The sequence below is a fragment of the Mustela nigripes genome, chromosome 8 (genome assembly GCF_022355385.1).
Source record: "Mustela nigripes isolate SB6536 chromosome 8, MUSNIG.SB6536, whole genome shotgun sequence".
Lineage (NCBI taxonomy): Eukaryota > Metazoa > Chordata > Mammalia > Carnivora > Mustelidae > Mustela > Mustela nigripes.
The window spans coordinates 29,320,887-29,347,598 of record NC_081564.1 but is presented as its reverse complement, the minus strand read 5'-3'; the positions used below and the strand labels follow the sequence as shown (position 1 = coordinate 29,347,598).

General features: G+C 52.0%; 1 protein-coding gene and 1 pseudogene across 5 annotated transcripts in view; one reads left to right on the top strand and one right to left on the bottom strand.

The window, feature by feature from the left end:
* GNB1L (G protein subunit beta 1 like) overlaps positions 1-26,712 on the top strand; it is a 69,724-nt gene that overhangs the window by 30,852 nt on the left and 12,160 nt on the right. For 4 of the 5 annotated variants that reach the window (XR_009405954.1, XM_059409081.1, XM_059409079.1 and 1 more), the window contains 3 exons: positions 2,273-2,435; positions 7,284-7,382; positions 12,483-12,698. Coding sequence is in view for 4 of the 5 variants with exons in the window: in XM_059409081.1 (XP_059265064.1) it covers positions 2,273-2,435; positions 7,284-7,382; positions 12,483-12,698 (478 nt within the window). In the remaining variant the exon portion in view is untranslated. Of the gene's footprint in view, positions 1-2,272; positions 2,436-7,283; positions 7,383-12,482; positions 12,699-23,041; positions 23,218-26,712 lie in introns of those variants that run through there. The other variant, XM_059409080.1, reaches the window with a different exon arrangement.
* LOC132023879 (glyceraldehyde-3-phosphate dehydrogenase-like) lies at positions 21,087-22,287 on the bottom strand (annotated as a pseudogene).

Genomic DNA, 26,712 nt, shown 5'->3' with positions numbered 1-26,712 from the left:
CCTCCTGTTCCTTTTTGGCCCACACCGCAGCTGGAATTGGCTGTTGGTGAGGTATGCGTTCTTTGTTTCTATATGGATAGCCAGAGGTTCCATCCTCCCTTTCCTCATTTCCCCTCCCAAGTTCAGGGACACGGGTGGCTGAGGAAGTGGATGGTGCAAGGTGGCTTCGAGGCAGAGGTGTGGGAGCAGCGTGCCCAGTGGCCAGAGAACCAGGGTGATGGGGGCAAGGTCTCAGAGGTAGCTGGGGAGGTTGGGAGATTGGCTGCATCATGCAAGCAAGTTTGTCAGTGGAGCGTGGCAGTGAATATTTTGAGGAAAATGGGAGGCAGCTCTCTCCCAGTCAGAGAATGGAGTCACACACCTGAGGAGGAGGAAGGGGAGGAAGAAGCCTTGGGGCATCAGCATGAACTTGTGAGGTTTTGAGAGTATATACCCAAAGATAGGTGCAGAAATACTTGATGTGTGAGTGTGTTTGCCTTTGTGTGTGAGAGGGTTATGTATGTATGAGCTATGTTTCCATGTGTGAGTGAGGTGTGTGTGTGAAGTATGTCTTTGAGTGTGAATGTGTACATGAGGTGTGCTTGTGTGTATTTGAGGTATGTTTGTGTGTGACTGTGTGTGTGAGGTATGTTTGCATGTGTGGGTGAGGGGTGTATGTGAGGTGTGTTTGCGTGTGTGTGTGAGGTGTGTTTGTGTGTGTGTTTGCGTGTGTGGGTGTGGGGCGTGTGTGAGATATGTTTGCATGTGTGTTTGCGTGTGTGGGTAAGGGGGAGTATGTGAAGTGTGTTTGCATGTGTGAGTGTTTGCATGTATGAGAGAGAGGTGGGTGTGTGTGTGAGTGTGTGTGTATTTCCTGGCTCGACTGAGAGAGCCTGGCGGCAGCGGCACCTCACAACAGTAACCACACCAGCGCCCAGACCTTGGTTTGCAAATATCTCTCTGCACTGGAAGGAACAAGGATTCCTTGGAGAAATGATTCTGGATCTGGAATATCTTGCTGATGGACACGTGTCAGAAGGACTCTGAGCCAGCTCAAAGGGGGTCCCGCTGGCCAATCTGGGATGGTTTGAGCACAAAAATAAATAATGGGAAGTGTAGATGACAGCCCACTGAGTAATACAGGAACACGCAAATCCAAGCTGATGGAAACAGAGAGAACAGAAGGAGAGGGGAACACCCATTCTTCCTGTAGGATAGCAACTCGTAAATGGAGGAGGTGGTGGGTGTGGGAGTCCCCTGCCAGTGGCTGGGAAGGCCCCATTCCGGTTTGATGTCTCTGTAAAAGTATTTGCTTTTAACTCGAGTGAACACACTTTTCCAGAACTCTGCAGATCGGCTATCTGCCCTCCTCCTGGGTGCAGTGTGCAAGACATTTGTCACAGTCTGCAGTTCATCTTGGGAGCCCAACACCCTGATTGTTTTCTTAACTTATACACACTAACGTTTGCTCTTTGTGGATTGTTCTGTGGGCTTGACGATGGCCACCATCACAGCAGCCCCCCCCCCCCCCCGCCAGGGCCACATAGGGCTGTCCGCACCCTGCATGGCCTTTGTGCTGCCCCCTGTAGACGGGAGCCCCAGTCCCCCACTTGCTGTCTTGCTGTCCTGGAAACGTCCCAGCAGGGGAGTCATGCCATAGGTGGCTTTTTGGCTCTGGCCTTTTGGCTCATAGCAGAAGGCATCCTATATTCCTGCGGGTTGTAGCACATGTCACAGTTTGTCCCTGTCTGTCACTGAGTGGAATTCTGTGGTGTGGAGGCACATGGTTGGTTCCCCAGCCTCGTACTGAAGAGTTGCGTCGAGTTTGGGCAGTTAGGAACAGAGCTGCTGTTTGTGTACAGGCTTTTGTGTGAATACAGGTCTTAAATTCACTTGGGAAAACTTGTGAGGGTGTGATTGCTGGGCCATCACAGTTAATTCACAGAGGGAGGGAGGAGGGTGAGCTCACATTTTGGCAGCACGGGGAATGGCAGGAAGAGCCGGGGAGGCTGGTCATGGGGCATGTGTCGCAAAGCTCACTGGCACATGGTTGATGGTGCTCCTGTGGGATGGCCCATGAAGGTGTCAGGCCTCAGGCATCTTGGATACAAAGCCCTTCCTTGGCTGAGGTGCCCCCAGCCAGGTAACGCATACCATCTGGGCCCCTCTCTGGAAGGTGTCCCCTGCCTTTCGTCAGCATCAGGCTGGCCCCAGCATGCTGGCATTGGTCCAGGTAGGATACCTGGTCTGCTTACCTTGGAGGCTCATGGCCTTTCTCCTCTTGGTTTGGCAGTCAGGGCCGGGACCTGAAGCTGCACCTGTGGGACCTGGCAGAGGGCAGGAACACCGTCGTGGACTCTGTGGCCCTGGAGAGCATGGGCTTTTGCAGGAGCTCTGTCCTCGCTGGGACTCAGGAGCGCTGGATGCTGGCTATGCCGGGGAGAGGTAGTGACGAGGTGAGTGCCAGCCTGCCTGGTACCTGGCTTCACAAGCTGCTTGCACTTGGTTCCCCATCCTGAATGCCTATTAGAGGAATTCTGTGCCTGCCACAGGAGTCCCATGAAGTGCCAGACTGCAACTCCAGGGGCCTTGGTCTGGCTGCTGCCCCAGTACCCAGTACTGCACAGCATGGGGCTCGAGACCATCAGGAGTGCAGGGGCAGAGACTGCCTGGAGAGGTCCTCAGAGGACTTAGGAACAGGCATGCATGGTGGGGAGTCTTGGGCAGGCCAGCAAGAGATGGTGGGAGAGAAATCGTGGCCTTCTGGTAGTCTGGGCATCAGGGGCAGCCTTTTGGGTTGCTGAACTGAGTTCTGGCATGAGAGGCCTTGATCAGACCTGGAATGCTGAGGGTTGGGGGAGGCTGGCACTGGGGTAGTAAGTGCAGAACAGAGGGTGCAAGTGAGAGGGGAACTCAGAGAACCGGGCTCCAGGTGGGCGTGATGGAGCCTCGGAGGTGACTGTCAGATGGAGCTCAGGCCAGAGTGGCCAGCAGTGGTTGGTGATGGAGATCTGGTCAGGCTGGGCAGTGTGTCCACACCCCCAGAGGCAGAAGAGGCAGAGTCCGCCAAGGGGAACAGGTGGTGGAAAGCGAGGGTGGAGGGTAAGGTGGAGGATGAGGGTGTGGCTGGAGGGGCCAGCACTTGGGGAGCTGAAGGGAAATTGAAGAAGAAACCCAGGAGCAGCAATCAGACAGGCCTGTTGAGTGTTGGGGGCATAGGCGCTCAGGGTCTGGGCCGAGTGTGGGGTGCTATAGGCTCTGATCCCGGGGCAGGGAGGGCCCGGGGGTACACACATCCAGAGAGAGGGAGCCTCCTGTCTGCTGCCCACGGCCATGTCTCCCTGTGTTCCCTGCCGGCCCCAAGGGGCTGTGCGGCAGGCGGCGCTGGGCAAGGACATGGGGCCCCATGCCCACAGCAGTGAGGTTTGGCCCCTACCCAAGAAGACTCGTTTGTCTTAAAGCAGATTCAGTTAATAAATAATGAGAATGGAACAGGCATTTATTTGTTCATGATTGCGTTTAAATCGCCAATTAGGAGCTACATACACTTTTCTTGCCAATTTGCCAAAAACCTGTTAAAAGTTTTATGAATGTGAAAAGAGAGGGGTGTGCTTCCTCCTGGACAGCCAGGGCCAGGCAGCGCCAAGCCTCGCTCCTGCGCTGCATGCCGTAGAGCCCAGCCCTCCCCACTGAGGTGGGGGTGCCCTGTGCTGCCCTTTGCTTCTCAGCCTCTCTGGGCTTTCCTGGCTGCGCATCCCACCCCTGGGGTCTGGCCCCTGACACCCAGCATGTGCTGCTCCATGTTGTTTTTAACTGGCTTGCTAACACCCTAGTCGCCAGTGCAGGTGGCACCTGTGGTTTTTAGGAGCAGCAAGTCCAAGGACCTCAGATATCCTGGGAAAATGGTTGTTTTCCATGTTCCCATCTGGAATCTGCCTGGCTGGAATCTGCTTGGAAAGGCATTGCTGGCCTATGCCCAGACAATGCCCAGGGAGGACATGCTCCCACCCTGCTCGGCCATCTGGGTGGCCACGCTTGCCCAAACCAAACATTTTACCTTCTGGAAACTAAGGTTGCAGTCGAGTGCCAGATGGAAAGTACACTGATATCTGGAGGAGGCTCCAAGCGCAGGCGTCCATGCCCTTGCCAGAGCCCAGAGCCTAGAGCCCTTTGTCGGACTCACAGCGGCTCCTGGGCTTGCCCTGGTCCTTGAACCCTGGGCTCCTTGCTCTCCTACACCCAGGATGTGGCTGTGGGTACTGCCACTCACTCTTCCTCCCATAGTGTCTTGCTCAGGCTTCGGGGCTGTCCTGGTTTTCCCCCTCTACTCCCTGAGCTGACTTGCAGGGTGACTCACCCCTACCTGAGTCCCTTGCCTTCACACCCCTCCTCACGGCCACCAGAGGGACCTTCCTTGGCCCACAGATTGGGAGAGGCCATCCCTCACCATACCTCTGTGCCCTTGTTCCAGGCCATGCAGGGTGTGGGCCCATGCACACTGTGTGTCCAGGGCCTTCTGTTTCTTCTGGCGTCCGTCTCCCCACGAGCACATGCAAGCAATCAGGGTGGCTTCTCTCCCCAGGTCCCAACTACCAGTCAATATCTTTTTTAAAAAATATACTTTAAAATTTTTTTTTTTTTTTTTTTTTAGGGGGCAGAGGGGCAGAGGGAAAGAAAGAGAGAGAATCTTTTTATTTTTTTATTTAAATTTTTAAAGGATTTTATTTATTTATTTATTTGAGAGAGAGAGCATGAGTCATGGGCAGAGGCAGAGGGAGAGAGAGAAGCAGGCTGTCCACTGAGCAGGGAGCCCCATGTGGGACTCAATCCCAGGACCCCGAGATCATGATCCAAGCTAAAGGCAGACGCTTAACAAACTGAGCCACCCAGGCACCCATATTTCTTTAAACTTTTTTAAAGGATTTTATTTATTCACTGATAGAAAGATCACACAAGCAAGGAGAGCAGCAGGCAGAGGGAGAAGGAAAAGCAAGCTCTCGTCTGAACAGGGAGCCCGATGTTGGACTTGATCTCAGGACCCTAGGATGATGACCTGAGCTAAAGGCAGATGCTTAACTGGCTCTGAGAGAGAGAATCTTAAGGAGGCTCCACGCTCAGCAGGGAGCTTGTTTCTCCCTCTCCCTCTGCCCTCACACTGCTAGCAGCTTTGCTGCTTTGCATGTGCACAGGGCTGGGTGCGCAGGTGTCCCGACCCAGAGGAGCAGTTCTTTCTCTGTTCTATGGAGCATCTGGCCTCCTCGGTGAGCACGCCCTGGCTGGGGCTCACAGGCTTCCCACAGTGTCTACAGCTGATTCTCAAAACAGTAAGCCTGAAATTGAGTCGCTGGTACTCACTGCCAAGGACACAGAGGCTCCGAAAGCCCACTCCCCTTCTCCTGGGTTTTCACCTGACTTCTGGGAGGGACATCCTTAGGTTCCGCTGTGTCTTGGTTGCCATGTGACTTTTCTTGCATGTCTTTTTATTTTGCTAGAGCTCCTCCTTGAGCATCTTTGCTGTTCCAGGGGCTCCTTCTAGCAGCCTCTTACTTGACGACAGTAACAACCGCTCACATCACTGAGGGTCTTTTCTGTCTCCTTCGTGGCCAGTAAGGGCTGCAGGGACTGGTATGGACACTGATCTGCAGGCCCCGCAGACGCTGGGGGAGCCTGTATGCGTGTGCATACGTAGGTGTGTGCCTCTTTGTGGGGATGTGTTCGTACTCTGCAGCAAGCCTTTCCCTGAAGACACTGTGTGGGCCTCTGGTACGAGCCCTGACCAGAAGGTCCCCACAACCTCAGCCTGTGGGTGTGCCGCCCCCATGCAGGCCTGCAGCTGGGAGGCCGGGGCCACCATGCCACTGGCTTTCTACCCTGCCTACAGCGTGCCTTCGGACAGACCCAGCGTGCAGGTAGCAGATCGTGAGAGGACTCAGGACTTAATCTCAGGCCTTGGGCTGGTTCTCCCCTGTGGGTTAGTGAGAGCAGCCCAGCTCACACCCACCTGCCTCCAGTTTACTGGGTGACTGAGACAGCAGGCCAGCTGTCCCTTCAACACCCCCCACCCCCACCCCAGACCCTTTATCTGCAAACCAGAAGATGTCCTCTTGTTGGCGAGGGATGATGTGGCTTCATAGTGGCTGCACGCTGTCAGCACAGCCCCTCTCATTGGCATCAAGCTGGCCCGAGGGCTCTTCGAGCCTCCCCATCATGGAGTGGCAGACCTGCTTCACATGGAATCCCCTCTACCTCCAAGCACCACAGGAGGGGGCGCCCTTGTCCCTGCTTGCTGGAGATGAGGCAGTAGGGATGCAGGCTGGGGGAACAGTTTCGAGGGAGGGCAGTGCTCTAGGGCCCAAGCCTGTTCCTTGTGGCTGCAGCTATCCACTGCAGATGGTGTGGGGCAGAGCTTGGCCCAGCTCAGATGGACAGGCCTGAATGTGACCTGGTTGTGTGGACCAGAAAGGCACATCTTCCAGCCCGGACCAGCACATCTTCCAGGAGGGCCTGCCCCTGCATTCAGGTGACACAAAACACCACTGTGATACCCAGTATAGAGGTGTGGGGTGTCAGGACCAGCCAGGCCCCAAACACAGTTCCCTTTGGTGCATACCATGTTCATTTCCTAGACTTGCTGGTGATTCCCAGTGGTCCCTTGTGCATTTTCTTTTCTTTCTTTCTTTCTTTTTTTTTTTTTTTTTTAAGATTATTCATTAATTTGTCAGTGAGAGAAAGAGCACATCAGGGGGAGTGGCAGGCAGAGGGAGAGGGAGAAGCAGGCTCCCTGCTGAGCAGGGATCACGATGTGGGACTTGATCTTAGGACCCTGGAATCATGACCTGAGCTGAAGGCAGATGCTTATATAACCGACTGAGCCACCATGGTGCCCGCCCCCACGTGCACTTCTGTAAACCATCTGATACACCTGAGATAGTTCAGAGTTGTTCACATGAAAGTCCACATCAGGAAAGAGAATGAGACAGAGATCAGGAGGATGGGTAAACTGAGTCAGTGCCCAGCAAGCCCCCTACTCAGTGAAGAGGTAAAATCAGGAAAGGCCAGAGGTGGTGATGCTGGTGAGAGGGACATGCCGGTCACTCAGGAATGACGTGTGAGTTTCACAACACCCGGCAGCGCCTGAACCCACGAACCTATGTGGCCTAATTAGAAGGCTCGGCTCCCAGGTTCCTCTGGGGAGCAGACAGAAACTCGCAGCAGCCTTGGCTAATCGCCTTAAAAGTCTCTTGTTTGTATAGCACAGGCTCGACTTGGCGCCTGCCCAAATCAACTTGTTTTCTTACCGTCAGGTTCAGATTCTGGAGATGCCATCCAAGACGTCAGTGTGCACCCTGAAGCCGGAGGCAGATGCCAAGCCAGGCATGCCCATGTGCCTGGAGCTGTGGCAGGTAAGGCCCAGCGCACGCCAACCACGCCCTGCCAGTCACGCCTTCCAGGCCATGAATCATGCCCCATTCAGGATTTAGTTTATCGTCAACCACGAGCCCCTTGGGAGCCTGTATGCACACTGCCTTCTGCAGCCTCAGTGTCCCCCCCCCAGGGCCTCCTGCTGCCCCCCTACCGCTGCCGCTTGTCCTACAAATTGCCCCCGGGGCGGGCCTGGCTTATGCTGTCCTCTGCAGGGCTCCACCCCACCCCCTGCACCGGCCTGGGCAATGAGGAGGGACAGTTGGGTCAGAGGAGCAGCCCCCTCCTGCAGAGGGCCACGAACTCTACTCCTCTTCGCACGCCCACGTGCAGCCCTGCACAGGGCTAGGAGGGAAGTGCTGACTAACTCTGCAAGCCCGCCCGGCCCCTGCTTGGCTGGGGATTACCTTCTGTGACTTCTTTGCCTCCAAGGCAGGAGTGGGCTTAACATGCTGACTTTCCCTGTGGCCACACTTGGCATTTCTGACTTACAGCCATTTCCTTCTTTCTTGTCTATTCTTTCTGCTTAGAGAGGGTCAGAAGACCTCCTGGGGCTGGCAGCTGAAGCCTGGGACCAGGGAGTGGGTTATACTCCAGAGTCCTGGCAGCATGGGTTTTGGCTCCAAGGCCAAGAGTGAGGTCTTGGGAGGGATCCTCCTGAGCCCGCCCACTTGCCTCTACTAGAAGTCCCATGCCTCCACAGGGCACAGCCTCCTCCTGGCCACAGGGAACAGCACTGGCTCAAAGTGCACTACTGTTCTGCTTCTCAGGGCTGCTGCTGTTTGGGGCAACAGAGCTGATGATCTGGTGTGTTCACCTGGTAAGAATGCCAGGCAGCACCTTTGCAGTGACAGAGACTGCGGTAGATAAGTCCTTGACCGGTGTCTGCCTTGGGGAGCACGGCTTATAGGCCATTTTCCCAGCTCTGTTCAGTTCACCAGCACCTTCTAGGAGCTACCTGAGCCTGCCTGAGACTGGGAGGAGGTGATTCCTGCCTCGTGCCGCGCTTCTTGTTTGCACTTCTCCCAAGATGGGCTTGGGCACTTTGGGGATGTCTGTGGGGCCAAGAGGACCCACAGGGCCAGGTACCTCATCAGAGCCCTTGCCCCATGCTTTTCATCCCTCCACGGACCTGTGCCTTCTTGCCATTGGTTTCCTCCTGTGCAGTTTCTTCACGAACATTCTAGTTGGAATTTGTTTCAATAAACTGATTCCACCGCTCAGAGACAAGCAGAGGGGTGGGGGTGGGGCTACAAGATGACCGTGCTCCTGGCACCTGCAGGTTTGTGGCGGCGAACCGCCTGAGGTCTGCACGCCTAGGGCTGCAGTGTGGTGCTCACACTTCCGGGCAGGGCCTTGCGGCTGCACCCGCTCACTCTGCTTCCCTGGAAACACCGTCATTGCGTAATCATGTAAAAATTCCAGAAGAAAAATGTATAGAAACGGGATGTACAAACTTGTTAAGGTAATTAATATAGTTGACAGAAGGACAAATCGAGTTTTTGTTAGTTGATACAGATCCAACGCAAAGCGTTCTGTTAAAAGAGAGTTGACAGGGGCGCCTCGGTGGCTCAGTGGGTTAAGCCGCTGCCTTCAGCTCAGGTCATGATCTCAGGGTCCTGGGATCGAGTCCCGCATCGGGCTCTCTGCTCAGCAGGGAGCCTGCTTCCTCCTCTCTCTCTGCCTGCCTCTCTGCCTACTTGTGATCTCTGTCTGTCAAATAAATAAATAAAATCTTTAAAAAAAAAAAAAAAAAAAAGAGAGTTGACATTAATTTGAAATGTCCTTTTTTTCTCTCCAAACCTGAAGGTCCAGGTTGTAGTTTATTAATCTGAGTGTGGCAGAGGGACCTGACACGGTATTTCTCACTGAAACATTCAGATGTATTCTTCTTTTTTAATCTTTTTTTTTTTTAAAGATTTTATTTATTAGAAAGAGAGGGAGAGAACACCAACAGGGGGAGGGCAGAGGCAGAGGGAGGAGCAGACCCCTTGCTGAGCAGGGAGCCTGATGTGGGGCTCCATCCCAGGATCCTGGGATCATGACCTGAGCTGAAGGCAAACACTTAACAGACTGAGCCACCTAACTGTTCTGTATCTTTTTTTTTTTTTTTAGATTTTTAAAAAAACTTTATTTGAGAGAGCATGCAAGAGGGGGCAGAGGGAAAAGAGAAAGTAGATTCCCTGCCCAGCGCCACACCAAGGGGATCCACCTCTGCACTCTAGGATGAAGACCTGAGCAGGAAGGCAGACAGACTGAGCCACCCAAGCACCCCAGATTCTTGTTTGGCTCTTCAAAGTGGCTGACTTGCATTGAATTAGGTTGATTATCATATTAAAGCTCAGGAATACTGATCACAGCAGCCCTGAGAACAGGCTTTCAGACCCTGGACCTAGGGTCCCCTCCAGTGAGCTGGGAGCTCCCTACAGTACTGATCCCAGCAGGTGCTATAGGCGGGGCCTGCCTGCTGTGGTCTCTCCCAGTTAGGGTGCCCAGTGACAGGAGAAGACACAAAGCAAATCCTTCTGGCAACTTTAGGTCCTCGCCCCATGGAGATCAGCCTGTCCCCAAAGGCCTGAGGCCATGAGACTGCTATTCTACCTGTGGCGCCTGTAGCTGGGGTCCACAGGGGCCCTGCAGCATGGATGGGAGCAGCAGCCGTCCGGGCTAGAGCTCAGAGCTTGGTCACCCTCAGCAACAGTGAGGCGAGCCCCTGCAGGTTGGTCTGGCTCCTATTCTGATAGGTGGGTGACTGGCATACAGCCCGTGAAAGCGCCGAGACGCTCAGAACCCAGAGACCACACGGGCATGCTACAAACTTGGGCTGCAGAGACGGACCAGAACCAATGTGTTGGCACTGAGAGGAGCAGCGCCCTGGGGCGGCAGGGTGGAGGAGAGGCTGGGCAGAGGCAGGGTGGATGGGAAAGCAGGCGACAAGACAGATCACTGCCCCGAAGGGAACAGACCCAAGTGGGCCCCAGGTGAGCTCCTCAGAGCTGACCTCTTGTGTGGGACCGGGCAGGTCTGGCCTAGGGGGTTGGTGTGAGTTCCTGGTCAACAGACAGAGCACTGGGCTGTTCTCATCTGGCTCTCACTCTCCTAGCAGGGTCCAGATGTGGTTGCTCATGGGGGAAGGCCCTTTCTGGAGAGGCACAGTGGCCTGGGACGAGGTACCTGAGCAGAGGGCCTAATCGCTTCTTCAAGCAGTCTATACGTGTCTGGAGAAAAGCCTTATAAATAATTTTGTGCTGCACAAATAGTTTCCAGTCAGGTGACTTGAAAGATACCAAAGTGGAGCTCTTCCCCATTACAGAACTGCAGAGAAAGCGTACTGACCCTGACGGGTTCGCATGGGAGGCCAGACGGAGGCAGGGATCACGCTCGGCTGCTTCCAGCCTTGGCCCCTCCGTGGCAGCATTAGCAGGCAGCTACACACACAGGGTTCATGGTCATGGGGCCCTTCTCCTAACTGCTTACTCAGTCGGGCCCACTTTGGGGGGCAGTCAGCCTATAAGAGGCCCTCGGGAGGGGCACAGGCTGCCACAGGCTAAGTGAAGCTAAGAGCCTTTCTTTGTATGTATGAACACGTATTATCATCAGAAAAAAAATGCCAGAGCCGTTCCTGTGGATGTGCAGGAGACATCCTCCAGGCTAGCTGCCATCTCCTTCTGATCAAAGAGCCACTCTGCATCAGGCTCCCCCTGGCTCCCTTCACTAACCAGGGCCCCAGTGATGTATATCACACCTTAAAGCCTCAGTTTCCCCTTCTGATACACAGAGAGAGCCCTGCTTCCAGGTGTAGAGGATATAGTGTGCTCTTGTTAGACACATGATCTGGTGCCTTTTGGCTGAACCCAGTCACCTTGCTTAGCAGAGCAAAGGTTCTTTCTGGGCACTCTGTGATGTGTACAGCGTCGGGGCCTAGAGCCCCTTGGGGTGGGTGGAAGCACCCACGCAGCTCATAATGGGAGCTCCAGCAGGTGGGGAAGGAGAGGCTCCCTGGCGCCATTAGCCCGTGATCCGTGAGCCCCAGGTACTCTGCTTGGTGCCAGGCCTTGCCGCCAACAGGGGACTGACTGTTCTGGGAGTTGCAGATAACCCAGGAAGCAGCCTTGCCGAGCAGCTCCAACCCCTCTGCCGCCAGGACCCCATTCTTACCACTGCATGCAGAGGCCAGGCCCATAGTTCCCGGAGGCTCAGCTGAGCTCCTGGCTCTTGGAAAATTCACTGGGGAGGGGGTGTGCTCAGTTATTTCTGACATTTTGAGTGACGCTGACCCCAGGCAGCTCAGCAGGAAATGCAGAGACAGTGAAGAGCAAAAGGCATCGGCAGGCGTGTGCTTTGCCCCAGAAGCAACCTGGGTCCCTGTCCTGGAGACTGGGCACCAAGCACAGGGCTGCCACTTTCAGTGCTGGGGTGACACGGTGTCCCGCAGTGCTCCCCTGGAGTGGTTGCCGAGGTGAGATAAACGAGGCGTCTGTCCCGGGTGCAGAGCCCTCTGACCCGCGTCCTCATTCATCACAATAGCTCAGGGCCGGCAGAGCTCGGCTCACACCAGTCAGCGCCCTGGCGACTCACCAGGCCTGGGGGGGTGGGGGGCTTCCGCGGCGACGTTGACAAAGCACAGAAAGTTCATTTTTCATTGAGATGGAGTTCGCGATTTCCTTTGGCTGGCAGTTCTAGACAGGTGACCGGCCCCACGAAGGAGTGGCCACAAGTCTCAGCCTGCAGAAAGGAGGCAGGAGGAAGCTGCAGCACCCGTCCCGGCTGGCAAGCAGCAGTGGCCTGGCAGCGTGAGGTGGGGGCCGTGCCCGGGCGACCCTGGGCTCGGCGCCCTCCAGTCTCGGTCCTCAGAGAGTGCCAATGCTGGCCCGTGCCAGCCTGGTGCCACTGGTGTCTGCTCTCAAGGGGACACATGGAGCCTCCAAACTGTTACTGCCGTGTGAGGAATACGAGGAATCGGTACCTGGCTGGGCCACCTCCAAGGCCCAGCGGGGGAGGCCGCCACTCTCCAGAGCCCCTTCTCCCCCAGAATGTACTGGAGCCTTCTTCGGGAGCTGACGGCTGTGCTGTCCCCACAGGCTGACTCCAATCCCCGCCCACTCCTCCTGGCCGGCTATGAGGACGGATCGGTGGCCCTGTGGGACGTCTCTGAGCGGAAGGTGTGCAGCCGCGTCGCCTGCCACACGGAGCCCGTCATGGGCTTTGACTTTGACTCCCAGAAGACCAGGGGCGTCTCGGGCTCCGCGGAGAAGGCGCTGGCTGTCTGGAGCCTGGATGAGCAGCAGGCCCTGCAGGTCAGTACGCCAGACCCGAGGTGTCATTTATCCTGCTTTGCACTAACAGTCTGATAGGCTGAAACAATATTTAGGCATGAAGAGGAGTTGTTGCAGATCCCTGGCTAATTAATCACTGTGAGGCGGGGTGCAGGCCAGCCTGTCCGCGGGGCCGGCGCAGGAAGAAGGGGGCGTGGGCGCTTGTGAACCGTTCACATGGTTTGGGTTTCTCTCAGACCTCGGGTTAACAGCAGTCACGTCTTGTCCATCTAGAGAAAAGGCATGTAGAGTCCAGGGGTAGGCAAGTCCATTTGCAAAGACTCAGAGGAATTCGGTAGGTAAGGAACTGATTAATCAACCCAAACCAACCCAGTGTGGAGAAACCCACAGAGTCACGCCCCCAGGGCAGTCTGCAGGCCAACACCAGGGAAGCTGTTCCTCTCTGCCTGCCACGTCAGGGAAGGGGTGTGAGGCCTCAGGCCAGAGCGGGATGTTGCTGAAAGCCTTCCATGAAGTCTCAGTGGACTTTCCCTTCCCACATGGCTTGTGGAGCACTTGGGGGCCAGGTCTGGGCCTGTGGCTGGTGCTCGGGCTGCCCTGGCCCAGCCTGCACCCTCAGCCCTGTTTGGAACCTTGGGGGTAGAGTTGGGGGTTGGGGAGCCTCCTGTGCAGGACTCACACGAGGGCAGGTCCCAGGGGGGCTGCAGGTCACGGGATGAGAGGTTTGATGCCTCTTGGCCCCCAGAGGGTGACCTGGTGCACTCTGGCATCTTGGGGTGGCTGAGGAGTCCCTATTAGCCAGGAAGCCTTGGAAGGAGGAGACTTGGCCACTTGACTAGCTCGTGGAAGCTGCGTGGAAGGGCAGCACTCTAAACCCAGGTCTGGTTGGGGAACAGGGCCCCAGTTGGAAAATGTGTGGCCCTTGGGGAGACTGCCAGCAGTAGCAGCGGCAGGCTTGGCACCTGGCCTTACCTGGGCGCTCATCGCTGGAGTGCTGGAGGACAGGACTGCCCCTCTGTGTAGGAGCTATGGGGGAGAAGAAGGCATCTCCCCTCACCAGGTGGTAAAGCCTGCCTGCTAGGCTGGCAAGTCTGCTGTACCTCACACTTGCCTGGCCTGGACCCTCACAGCCAGAGGAAGAAGATCTGAGCAGGCACCACCAAGCCCCTGAGGCACGACGTGGGTTGGAGAGGGGCAGGGTGGGCCCCCAGGGAAACTAAGAGCATGCTGCAGTGCCTAGCAGGTGTCACGAATCCTGGGTGCTACCCTGGGCGGGGGAGGGGGGGTTGCGGCATTGCCACCAGGTCATCCCGAAGGAGGGATGGAGCCAGGACAGCTGGGGCAGGGGTCTTATGTGGTAGGTGAGGAGTCCTGGGGAAGACAGAGGCTGAAAAGGAACGAGGCAGCGGGGTGCTAGAGGGAATGGTGAAGGACACAGAGGCTCAGAGACGGACACAGCTCAGGCAGAGGGAGACCTGGGAAGGGTGCTTTCATGTTGAAGCTGGAATTGGGACTGGCATCCTAGAAAGAATGATCCAGAGCAAGTGGCCAGCAGTGAAAGGGAGGAACTGCCCACTGTCCTGGTGTGAGGCTGCCTGGTGTCTCTCCGGGTGGGATCAGAACAGGAACCTGAGGGTGGGAGCGGCCGGCCAGAGCCCAGCAAGAGAGGAGAAAGGGGGTCAGTGTGATATTAAGGGATGGGTGCACGTTTATGCTTCCTCAGCACTGCTCTTCCCCAGCAGATCAGCTTGTGCCAGTACATGGCCAACTTACAGTAAAGGCAACTAGCTGTCTGTCTTTCTGTCCTTCTTTGTCTTAGAGAGCCCCATGGAGGCCCTGGGGGAAGGGAGGGTTAGACAGGCCTCCACATGGGGCCAGGCCTGGCTGTGGTGGGGCAGAGCTTCTCATGCCTCTGTCCCAGCAGAAAGGCCCCAAGCCCTTGGAATGATGGACCTGAGCAGGAATGGGAGTGAATGTTGTCGTGATGGGTGTCATCTTTAAGACTGGGGCAGAGCCAAGCTGGTGCTGGGTCTTCCTGTCCTCAGCAGAGGAGGGCATCTCACTGGGTGTCAAGCCCAGCCAGGTAGGCCTTGGAGTTCTTTCTTACACCCCTCCTTCCTGTTCCTTGAGCCTGGTGGGGACAAGCCCAGGCCTCCACCTTCCCACTGTGGGGTCCAGGGCTTCATCCCACTGGGGCTTGAATTTCATCAGCCTGACCTTGCAAAAGGCTGAAGACTCGGGGTGCTTCCCTGAGAACCCCACTCCAGACTGCAGTACCCCCAGGACCCCAGGAAGGGTCCCCTCCTGCCGACCTGACCCAGGTCTGCCTGGTCTCTGCCGGCTTGCTGGGGAAACAGCTGCTGGAACTTAAGACTTAAATTTATGGGGCACGTTCCAGTCCAGAGATGAACTTTTACTGTACTGATGAACTGAAAAGTTAAAGCACAGAGGATTATTAATGAATTTGAAAGTTAAAGCAGAAGGGGAACCAGGCACCGCGGGGTGGACGTGGTGGTTACGTGACGGTGTTACTCGGGGCTCTGGGCCCCACGCAGCAGCACACATCAAAGCAGGAGGACAGTGCCCCTCCCGCCGAGCACAGCCACTGAGAACGGCTGCATGTCAGGTTCCGAGTTGGCCCCAGAGTTCCTGGAGGTTTTCAGGTTGTGACACAAGGCCCCTGAGGAGGAAGGTCAGGGGCCGGTGCCCACAGGCATCCACGGGCATCCTCGCCCCGAGGTCCTTGCACCGTGCTGGCTCTCTGCTGCAGCTGCCTTCCCTGGCCCTTGAGCCACGTGGGCACAGATGGGCCTCACCTCACAACCCGCTGCTGGAGTCTCTAATGAGCCCAAATCAATCTCTCCCAGGCGGGCGCTGGGAGCGGAGACGCAGATGAGGTTTCCCGCAGCAGAGCATGGTTAATGAGAACCAGATGGCGGCCGCGCCGCATGCACATTCCTGGCACCTGAGGTCATGTGCTGTGAGAGCCACTAGTGGCCAGGGATCCCTCTCAGAGGGTCCTTATCCGGGATAGGTGTAGCCAGGGACCATGGCAGTGACTGGGAGCCTTGGGCCACCCTCCTCAGGACACTGTGGCCTCGGAGGCACATGGCAATGCTGGGCCACTCGCTTGCCTTCCAGAGGTGGCTTTTCCTCCAGCCTCCAGGGGTTCGGGCCTTGGCTGTCGTCAGACACAGGTGGTGTGCAGACCTGCTCCTTCCTCCCACACTTGGGCAGGGCCCACGGCCTTGAAGCAGGGGCTGATTTACGGCCAGCAGTATTTTTAGGTCTTTAAGTAATATTGAACCACTCCCCCCCAACCACCCCAGCCAGCCTGGACTGGGAATCGGACCAACCACGCTTCCCCGAGGTGCACCCACGGCTGGTTGGCCAGGCGTTCCCTTGTCCTGTTGTGCATCTGCTGCCCTTTCTCTCAGTCCCCGCCCTCTAAATTGTCAGTGGCAGGACCTGTGGACCTGAAACCAAGCAAACTGTGAACACAACTCAACCCCCCATAGGCATCTCAGGAACACAGCAGAATAAGCAAGGCTCTGGCGGCCGTGACCATGAACCGACCCTGTTGGACCCTCCTCGGGAGTCTCCTCCTCGGGAATACAAGCGCAGGACAGGGACTGGCCTCTCGTGGTTGAGGTCGCCGTCAAAGCTTCTGCTGCTGCTTCTCTTCTTTCCTGCCAGGGGAGCCTACTTTCTGCCTTTGCTTCGGGACCAGAGTCACTCCCGCCCCCGTGGGCAGTGCTGGGCATCTTCCCTCCTCCCAGGTAGTAACATGGTGCGGAAGACGTTCTGTGCCCTAGACCCAGCTTCCAGTGTGTGAGAACCATGGCTCTGGGGCGTCTATGGAAATTCAAATTCCTCTTCCCCTGGCCTTTGGTTCTTGGTGATCATCAGCAAGAGCAGACTTGAAAGCAGCCCTTTTCTCCCTGGAAAATACTCCCTGATGGAATATGAAGGAGGTGACCCCCAAGCAGGGCCCCACATGGGTTCCAGGGAGTCCATGGCTCCAAGCCCAGGGGTCCCCTGGCTACTCCTGGCTTAAGGCAAAGCCCACAGAAGAGAAAAGGATAAGGGATGGTGATGGTCATCAGTTCTCATTTCCAGCCCCGTGTTCTGGTCCGTGTGAGTGGAGAGGGGTTCAGGCACACGTAGGATTTGCCTTCTCACCCATGCACAGTGGCCTGTAGTCCTTCTCCAGCATGTGCCACTTGGTGGTCTAGACATCGTGGTGCCCCAGTTGGTGGGCCAGGTACTGGCCAGAGCCCTGGAAGAGTAGGAGGGGGAGTCCCTGACCATGAGATGTGGGGCAGGCGTGGAGGTGACTGGGCGGGTCTCTGGGGGGCTGCCTGAGTGCTGATTGCCTGAGTGCTGATAGCACTGACCAGGAGCCCAGGCCATGCCACAGGGAGGCCAGGGCTATAGTGAGCCACCCACACGCTACAGCTTGGACGGCATGCAAGTTTGCTGTCAGGTTTTGCAAGGGTCTCATTGTGGAAGATCCTCCTTCTGCTCCTAGTGGAGAAAGAATCTGGATTGTGAATAGGCATTTGAGCTGTCAGACTTGGGGCTTTTCTTCTCAAATTAGTTAACTTAAATGAATTGCATTATTTTATGATATCAAAACAACCACATAGTCTTAAAATAACCCGTTAGAGAGCCTGTAGATTTCCGTGTGGTGGGGCTCCTTTGGAATTGTTTGGGGCCATCAGTCGGCCTCTCAGTAAACTAACCTGCACCCCCTCCCCTGTTACCCCTCTCTGCTTATGGTGTTGGGGTATGGGGAGTCCCAGAATCAAGGCAGGCATCCGCTTCTCTCCTGACCTCTGGATAAGCTGGTAGGGGGTCTGTTTTGTGAGTGGCCATGGGTTGCTGTTTTCTCCTGCAACAGGTGTTTTCTCTGCAAGGAAGGCTTGATTTTCTTCTTGGACTGATACAGGTTTCTGGATTTTTTGGCAGGGGGTGGTAAGTTGCCTTTTTCTAAGAATGTGTCTCTGGGCATAAAAACCTTTAAGATATTTTCTTTCTTTTTTTTTTTAAGATTTTATTTATTTATTTGAGAGAAAGACAGTGAGAGAGAGCATGAAGGGGAGAAGATCAGAGGGAGAAGCAGACTCCCCATGGAGCTGGGAGCCCGATGCGGGACTTGATTCTGGGACTCCAGGATCATGACTTGAGCTGAAGGCAGTTGCTTAACTAACTGAGCCACCCAGGCGCCTAAGATATTTTTAATACTACCCCTCTTTTAGTTGTTTGAAATGACTATGTAGACTCTACTGTATTTACAAAACTGTCCCATTTTTTATTCCTGATCAGTCTTATCTTTGTTGATCTTTAAAAATCTTTTTTTCTATCATGAAGAGTCTCTTATGGTTTGAAAGAAAAAGAAAAAAAAGCAACAAAATAAAAAAGACCAAAAAAATCCTTTTCTTTTTCATCATTTCTGTTCTGATATTTCCTTTCCTTCCTCCCGTGTTTTCTGGGGCTTGGTCTGTTGGTCTGACTTGAACTGGGTATGGAACCCACTTGTTCTCTCTGCCAGCCAACCCCCAGTGGCAGCTGCAGCCTCTCTGCAGCCCTCTAGCTGCATTCCACATTGGGAGATGTCACTGTCTTCATTCTGTGGGGGGGACCCAATTTTTGTTCTCTGACTGCTGAGCTGATCAGAGTGTTTTTATGTTTCCAAATGTTTGATTTTTTCTTTCTCCCCAGTATTTTTTTTTTTTTTTTAATTTTTGGATTTCTAACTCAATGCCGTTGTGGTCGGAGAATAAGGTCTGAATGATATCAGCTCTCTGAAATGTGGAGGCCAGTCCCGTTGACATAAGTATTCCACATGTGTGTGGGAAGGAAGTGCTTCTTGTTGCTGGGTGCATGGCCGTCCTGCATGCGCTCAGGCAGTCGTGGGGGCCGTGCAGTCCGACACCATCCATGTGACTAGGCGCCTTGGGAAGGGGCAGGGAGACCCCGGCCCCAGGACACATCTTGGCAACTTCTCTGGCATCCTGTGTGTTCTTCTGCATTTTGGAAGCTGGCTTAGGAACATCCGGGTTTAGCACGGTCACCTTCCTGGGGAATTGAACCTTTATACTTTTGTGACTCTTGTTATCCCTGAGAAGAATTTTTGCCTAAAAGCCTGTTTTGCCAACTCTTAATGTGGTCCATGCCAGGTTTCTTCTGATTATAATACTTACTGTATTATAGCTTTAATATAGCTTAAAAAATATAGCTTTAAAAATATATGGCTTTAAAAAATAATTAATATAGCTTTAAAAAAAATCTTTTGCCTTCAACTTGTCTTCAGATATAGATATCTCTCTCGCAGAGTTGGCTTTGCCCACGAATTGGGTCTCATTGCTGCTCTTTTGTACTGTAAACGTTGCCCGGGCATTCTTATTCCTCAGGCACTCCTTCCAGAGGCCGAGAGAGCTGCCTGTTATGGAACATCTAGTGGGGACCTCCGACTGTGTGAATCTGCCCGTTGATGGTACCCACAGTTCTAGGTACTTCTCTGGGTTTGTCCTGGCTCCCCACTGGACTGTGGGGGAGCCCACTCCCAGCCAACTCACCAGCCTTTGGGGTCTGGCCCTCAAATTTTGATTTCTGTGTCTTCATTTTTGTTCAGTTCGAAATACTTTCTATTGTCCCTGATGATTAATTCTTTGATCCAGTTGTTCCTTAGAAGTAAATTACTTAGTTTCCAAATATTTGTTGATTTTGTAGATATCTCTCGTCTAGCTTCATTCTGCTGTCAGTGAAGGAACCTGCACAATGTCAGCATTTAGCTATTTATTGAGGCTTGTGTTTGGCCCAGCACACGCTGCATTACATCTTGGTGAGCGCGGGTGTTACGCATTTGTTGGGCGGAGCATTCGTCAGCACGACCTTGGTCAAGGTGGTTGGTAGCCTTAGCGTCTACCATATCCCTGCCAATTGTTTCATCTAGTTTTTCATTAGTTACTGAGCGAGGTCTTTGGATCTTTGAGTGTGATCGTGAATGTGCCTATTTCCCCCTTTCTGTCTGCTTTGCTTCATGAATTTTGAAGCGCTGTCATACATGCATTAAGGTGGTGACCACATCCGGCTGAATGGTCATCATGAAATATCCTTGTGTAGCTCTTGTCATGTCTTTTTTTTTTTTTAATAGTAATTTAATTTTTTTTTTTTTAATGGAAGTGTAGTTGACACCCAACAAATGTTACCTTAGTTTCCGGTGTAACACATTCTTTATCTTGGGGTCGATTTAGTCTGAAGCTAATGCAGCAGCACCAACTTCCTCAGGTTTCCTCTTTTTGAGGCATGTCTCCCTTATTTTCAACCTAGGTCCGTCTCTTTATATTTAAAATGGATCTTTGGCTGTCTTGCTTTTCAGTCCTTCCTGATAATCTCTGCCTTCTGATTGGAGCACTCAGTCTGTTTGTACTTAATGGAATTAGTGGTGTGCCTGGCCTTAAGCCTGCCATCTTGATACTGGTTTTCCAGTTGTCACTTCTGTTTTTGACCCTCTTTTACTCCTTTCCTGCCTTCCTGTGTGTTAATCAAATATTCATTTTTTCGTTTTCCATTTTATTTCCTCTCTTGGTTTCTTTGCTATCACTCTTATCATTTTCTTCTGAGCGGCTCCTTGCAGGTTCACAGTACCCATTGTCGATGTACCCAGCCCTACTCAGTCAGTGCTGCTGCGCCACTCCCCCAACGTGTGTCATATCCCGTGCTAGAAGGATTCCGTTTACCACCCTCCCATCCTTTCTCCTGCTACGGTTATACCTTTTAATTCTGCATGCCTTATAAACTTTTCAATGTTATCGGCTTTACGTTCAACTATCAGTTATTAAACCTGAGAGCAAGCCCTGAGCTGAAATCGAGAACCAGGAGCGTAACCAACTGGGCCACCCAGGCACCCCCAGGTTTTTTTTTTATATAAACAAGGAATAGTACTATAAATGTGTTTTCTCTTCCTTAAGATTTTATTAATGTTTTCTTATCTCTGGCTTATTGCAAGAATATGCAGGATATAATACATATAGCATACCAAATACATGTTAACTCTTCATGTCATCAGTAAGGCTTCCAGTCACCAGAAGGCTGTTGGTAGTTTTGGGGGAGTCAGAAGTGGTAAGTGGGTTTCCAGCTGCATGGGGAGTCAGCACCCCTAACCTGCGTGTTGTACAAGGGTCAACTGGAGTTTATATTTACCCATCTCTTACCATTTCTGGTGCTCTTCCTGTAGTTCCCAGTTGTTGTCTGGTTTTATTTCCCTTTATGTGGAAGAATATCCTTTGGCATTTCTTGAAGTGTAGTTCTTCTGACAAAAGATTCAAGATTCTCTAGCTTCGGTTTATGAACAATGTCTATTTCATCCTCTTTTGTTGGGGGGGTACAGTATGTATACTTTATTGATGGTACATGACAAGGTAGGACTCCCCAAGCTCCTCCCCTTCTTCAGGGGGTCTGGGATGGAAATAGTGGAGGTTAGGAGATTCTCAGTGTTTTGGGGGATAAGTTGGGGCAGGGATTCCCCAGCAGCTGAGGGCCTCTCTCTTCCTCTTGCTCTGGCTGGGGCTGGTGGTCCAGGGGGCTCTTACTCCTTGGAGGCCATGTGGACCATGTGGTCCACCACCCGATTGCTGTAACCAAATTCATTGTCATACCAGGAAATGAGCTTGACAAAGTGGTCATTGAGAGCAATGCCAGCTCCAGCATCGAAGGTAGAGGAGTGGGTGTCACTGTTGAAGTCACAGGAGACAACCTGGTCCTCAGTGTACCCCAGGATGCCCTTGAGGGGGCCCTCTGATGCCTGCTTCACCTCCTTCTTGACGTCATCATATTTGGCAGCTTTCTCCAGGCGGTAGGTCAGATCCACGACAGACACATTGGGGGTGGGGACACAGAAGGCCATGCCAGTGAGCTTCCCATTCAGCTCAGGGATGACCTTGCCTACAGCCTTGGCCGCACCAGTGGAAGCAGGGATGATGTTCTGGGCAGCCCCTCAGCCGTCACGCCACAGCTTCCCAGAGGGGCCATCCATAGTCTTCTGGGTGGCAGTGATGGCATGGACGGTGGTCATGAGTCCTTCCACAATGCCGAAGTTGTCATGGATGACCTTGGCCAGAGGAGCCAAGCAGTTGGTGGTACAGGAGGCATTGCTGACAATCTTGAGGGAGTTGTCATACTTCTCATGGTTCACACCCATCATGAACATGGGGGCGTCAGCAGAAGAAGCGGAGATGATGGCCCTCTTGGCCCCGCCCTTCAAGTGAGCCCCAGCCTTCTCCATGGTGGTGAAGACCCCACTGGACTCCACAACATACTCAGCACCAGCATCGCCCCATTTGATGTTGGTGGGATCTCGTTCCTGGAAGATGGAGATGGACTTCCCATTGATGACAAGCTTCCCGTTCTCAGCCTTGACTGTGCCGTGGAATTTACCATGGGTAGAATCATACTGGAACATGTAGACCATGTAGTTGAGATCAATGAAAGGGTCATTGATGGTGACAATATCCACTTTACCAGAGTTAAAAGCAGCCCTGGTGACCAGGTACCCAGTATAGCCAAATCCATTCACTCCGACCTTCACCATCATGTCTCAGGCACGTGGCTGGCACTGCACCTGAAGATGTGGCTGTCTGTCAAACGGGGAAGAGCAGAGAGCCTATTTCATCCTCTTTTTTAAAAAAAACAATCTAGGGATAATGGTTTTGTTTTCCTTCATGCGCTTTAGAGGTATTGTTCCATTGTCATCTGGTGTCCATAGTTTCGAATAAGAATTCATTGTATCTCATCATTATTCCTAAACACACCATGCCTCTCACTTCATGGTGGCTTTCAAGGTTTTGTTCATCTGTGGTTTTCAGTAGTCTCACTCTCCTGGAACTCCCATAAATTAGACAGTTGGGTATCATTCCATACTCCCTGAGGCTCTGTTCAGTTTTCTTCAATCATTTTCCTCTCTCTGTTCTTCAGATTGAATAATGTTTATTGATATGTCCTCTAGTTAACTGACTTTTCAAAATTATTTACAATCTGCCACTAAGCCTCTCCCACAAGTTTTTCATTTCAGTTACTGAGCTGCTTCATTCTCCATTTTCTATTGTGGTTCTTTTTTTTTTTTTTTTTAAAGATTTTATTTATTTATTTGAGAGAGTGAGACAGAGAGGGAGGGAGAGCAGACACGAGCAGAATGAGGGGCAGAGGGAGAAGCAGCTCTCTGCTGAGCAGGGAGCCTGATGCGGGGCTCAATCCCAGGACTCCAGGATCATGACCTGAGCTGAAGGTAGAACTTAAAGCAACTAAGCCACCCAGGTGCCCCTCTTCTTCTTTTGTTTAAATAAAAGACTGTTTTTTTTCAGAACAGTTTTAGGTTCACAGCAAAATTGAGAGGAAGGTACAGACATATCCCGCATGCCCCTTGCCCCTCACCCCTGTGCGTGCACGGCCTCCTCCATTATGGACAGCACACCAAAGTGGGACAACTGGTACAACAGACAGATATCCACTGACACATTATCACCCCGAGTCTACAGTTCACAGTAAGTTCACTTTTAGTGGTGTGCATTCTGTGGGTTTAGACAAATGTATAATGATGTGTATCCACCATTACAGTATCACACACCGTGTTTTCACTGCCCTAAAAATCCTCTGTGTTCTGCCTGGTCATGCCTCCTCCCACACTGACCCTTGACAACCACTGATTTCTCTTGCTGTCTTTGTGGTTTGGTTTTGCCTTTTCCAGAACATTATAAGGCTGGAATCATACAGTCTGTTGCCTTTTTGGATTGGCCTCTTTCAGTGAGTAATACACATTTAAAGGTCCTCTGTGTCTTTTATAGTTTGACGACTCATTTCTTTTTAGCACTGAAATTCCATTATCTGGATGCATCATAGTTTATCTACCTGTTCACCTATTAAAGGACATCTTGGTTGCTTCCAGGTTTTAGCAGTTACGAGTAAAGCTGCTGTAGACACTGATGTATGGTATTTGGCATGGTGGGGACCAGAGTGGGGGGGAGAAGAGAGACTCTTAAGCAGGCTCCACACCCAGCACAGAGATTAACTCCGGGCTCGATCTCATGAGCCTGAGATCATGAGCTGAGCTGAAAGCAAGGGTCGGAAGCTTAACTGAGCCATCCAGGCACCCCACAGGTTTTTGTATGGATATAAATTTTTAGCTCCTTTGGGTAAATACCAAAGCATGCCGTTTCGGATCACCTGGTGAGAGTATGTTTAGTTTTGTTAAGATACCATCAAGCTGCCTTCCAAAGTGGCTGTAGCATTTTGCATTCCCACCAGCAGTGAAGGAGAGTTCCTGTAGCTCTACATCCTCATGAACATTTGGTATTGTCAGTGTTCTGGACTTGGGCCATTCTAACAAGTGTATAGTGGTATCTGGTTTTTTTCCTTGTCACTGCTACTGAAATACAGTTGAGGTACAGTGTTATCTTAGTTGTTGTTCTATTGTGCATTTCCCTGATAATGTATGACAGAAGCACATTTCATGTGCTTACTGCCATGTATTGATCTTCTTTGGAGAAGTGTGTGTTAAGGTCATTTGCCCATATTTTAGTCAGGTCGTTTGTTTTCTTATTGTTGAATCTTAAGGGTTCTTTGTACATTTGGGTTAATAGTCCTTTATCAGATGTGTCTTATGCAAACATTTTCTCCTGTTCTGTGGCTTGTCTTTTCATTATCTTGCCAATATCTTTCACGGAGCAGAAAATTACAATTTTAGTGAAGCTTCGCATATCAGTTCTTTCTTTCATGGATCGTGCCTTTTGGTATTGTGTCTAAAATGTTATTGCTGGGCCCCTGAGTGGCTCAGTCGGTTAAGCACCTGACTTCAGCTTAGGTCATGATCCCGGGGTCCTGGGATCAAGTCCAGCATCAGGCTCCCTGTTCAGTGAGGAGTCTGCTTCTCCCTCTGCCCATCCCACTGCTCCTGCTCAAAGGTAACGTGCTGTCTCTCTCTCACACACACAAAAATAAATAAAATCTTTAAAAAAAAAACCCTAAAACTAAAATAAAATGTCATTGCCAAGCCCAAGGTCGTCTAGGTTTTTGTCCTTTGTTATCTTTTATGATTTTAATAGTGTGTTTTATTTTCAGGTCTGTGATTCATTTCAAGTTACTTTTTGTGAATTAGAGGAGTGAGGTCTTTGTCTGGACTCCTATTTTTGCATGTGGATGTCCAGTTTTTCCTGCACTGCTTGTTAAAAAGAATATCTTTCCCTTCGTTATGTTTCTTTTGCTCCTTTGTCCAGGATGACTTGACTCTGTTTATGTGGGTCTGTTTCTGGGCTCTCTGTGCTGCTTCTTTGATCTGTCTCTTCTTTCATCAGTACCACACTGTCTTGACCACTACAGCTTTATAGTAAGTCCTGAAGTCAGGTAGAGTCAGGCCTCTGACTTTGTTCTTCTCCTTTAACATAATATGTTGGCTGTTCTGAGTTGGTTCTTTTCTATAATCTTTATTTTTCTGCTAATAATTCCTGTCTGTTCACTCATCAGGGAAATTATTCTTTATAATTACTTGAATGCATTTTCTTTCATTTTTTTTTTTTGAACATACTTAAATAGCTGCTTTAAAGTTTTTGTCTGATATGTTCAACATCTGTGCCATTCTGGGCCAGTTTCTATTAACCGCTTTTTTTTTTTTTTTCCAGTTGACTGTGGGACATATATTCTTGCTTCTTTGCATGTCCAATAATTTTTCTGTTTGTGTGCTCAACACTGTAAGTGATACGTGGTGGAGACTCCGAACTCTAATCTTTTGCTCTGAAGGATATTTACTTTTGTTCTTGCAGGCAGGTAGTTCAGTTACTGGCTGTTCACCTTGAATTTGTGGCAGTTTGGCTTTATGTTCTGTCAGGGCAGATACGTGGAAAGCCCAGGGTCCTTCCCAGGCTCCTCTGATGTGGTAGGACTCACCTTCTGAACTCTGCCTCTCCTTTAGGCCACGGAGAGCTCCGTCTCTAGCATTGTTCCAGTGTGGGCCCTACCCGAACATGTGACCCTTATTCCTGAAGCAAGACCACTGTGGCGTCCCAACCAGTGCTGGGTTGTCAGGTGGTATATTTGCTTGGGCTGGCTGGACCCAGGGTCACAACTGATCTCCTGTATCTGTTCCATCTCACCCTGTTGTAGTCCCTGTCTGGGAAACCTCATGTGGTGTCCTGAGCAGGCACAGCCCAGCTCTCACACAAGAACTGATGGGGAACCCAGATGCGGGTTTCAATCCCTTCCCCAGTTCCCTCCATGCTACTGGCTCACCCCACAAATCTAGCCACTCCAGCTGCCTCCACACTCTGGTCTCTGCCTCTTCAGCTTCATGTGGCCTCTGTGCACACCTAGATTTCATGGCTGGGACATGTCCCTGGGCAGGTTGCTGCCAGAGTGTTTGTGAGGCTCACCCCATCAGCTGCCCCTCCCCTCCTGCTGTCCATGAAGTTGCTTGGTATCTTTTGTCCAGTTTGATGCTGGTCTATAGCATGAGGACTGGTCTGGTACCAGTTACTCCATCATAGCCACATTCCTGTTGCTCTTGGTTCGTGAATGATATGCCCGTTTGTCTCTAGAACGGAGAGTCATAGCTCTTAATTGCGAATTGTACCCTTTGTCATTGGTAAGTATTACCATACTTACCAATGTCTGTCTTCTCGCTTTTTCCTCTGTATTTAGTGTGTCCTGTTACTGACACTGGACTCCTGTCTCTGTTGTCAACACTCTTCTGGTACATCTTTGCCAGTCAAGTCAGTCTTTCTGTGTCTCTCTTACACGTAGCACAGATCTGGATTTAACTTTGGAATCTAATTATAAATCTGTTGAGTATATTTATGGAAAAATACAAGGGCAGATACTAGGAAAACATGGCATCTAGTGTCAGGGTTGGGGAAGAAAGTCATGTTGTTTTTGTCATTACTCACAGTGGATTGTCAGATAATCTCTCAAGTATGAAGTTGACTATTGTATGTTATGCCCCAAATGACAAAAGATGAGCAAATCAGTGAATTTAACAAACAGCCTA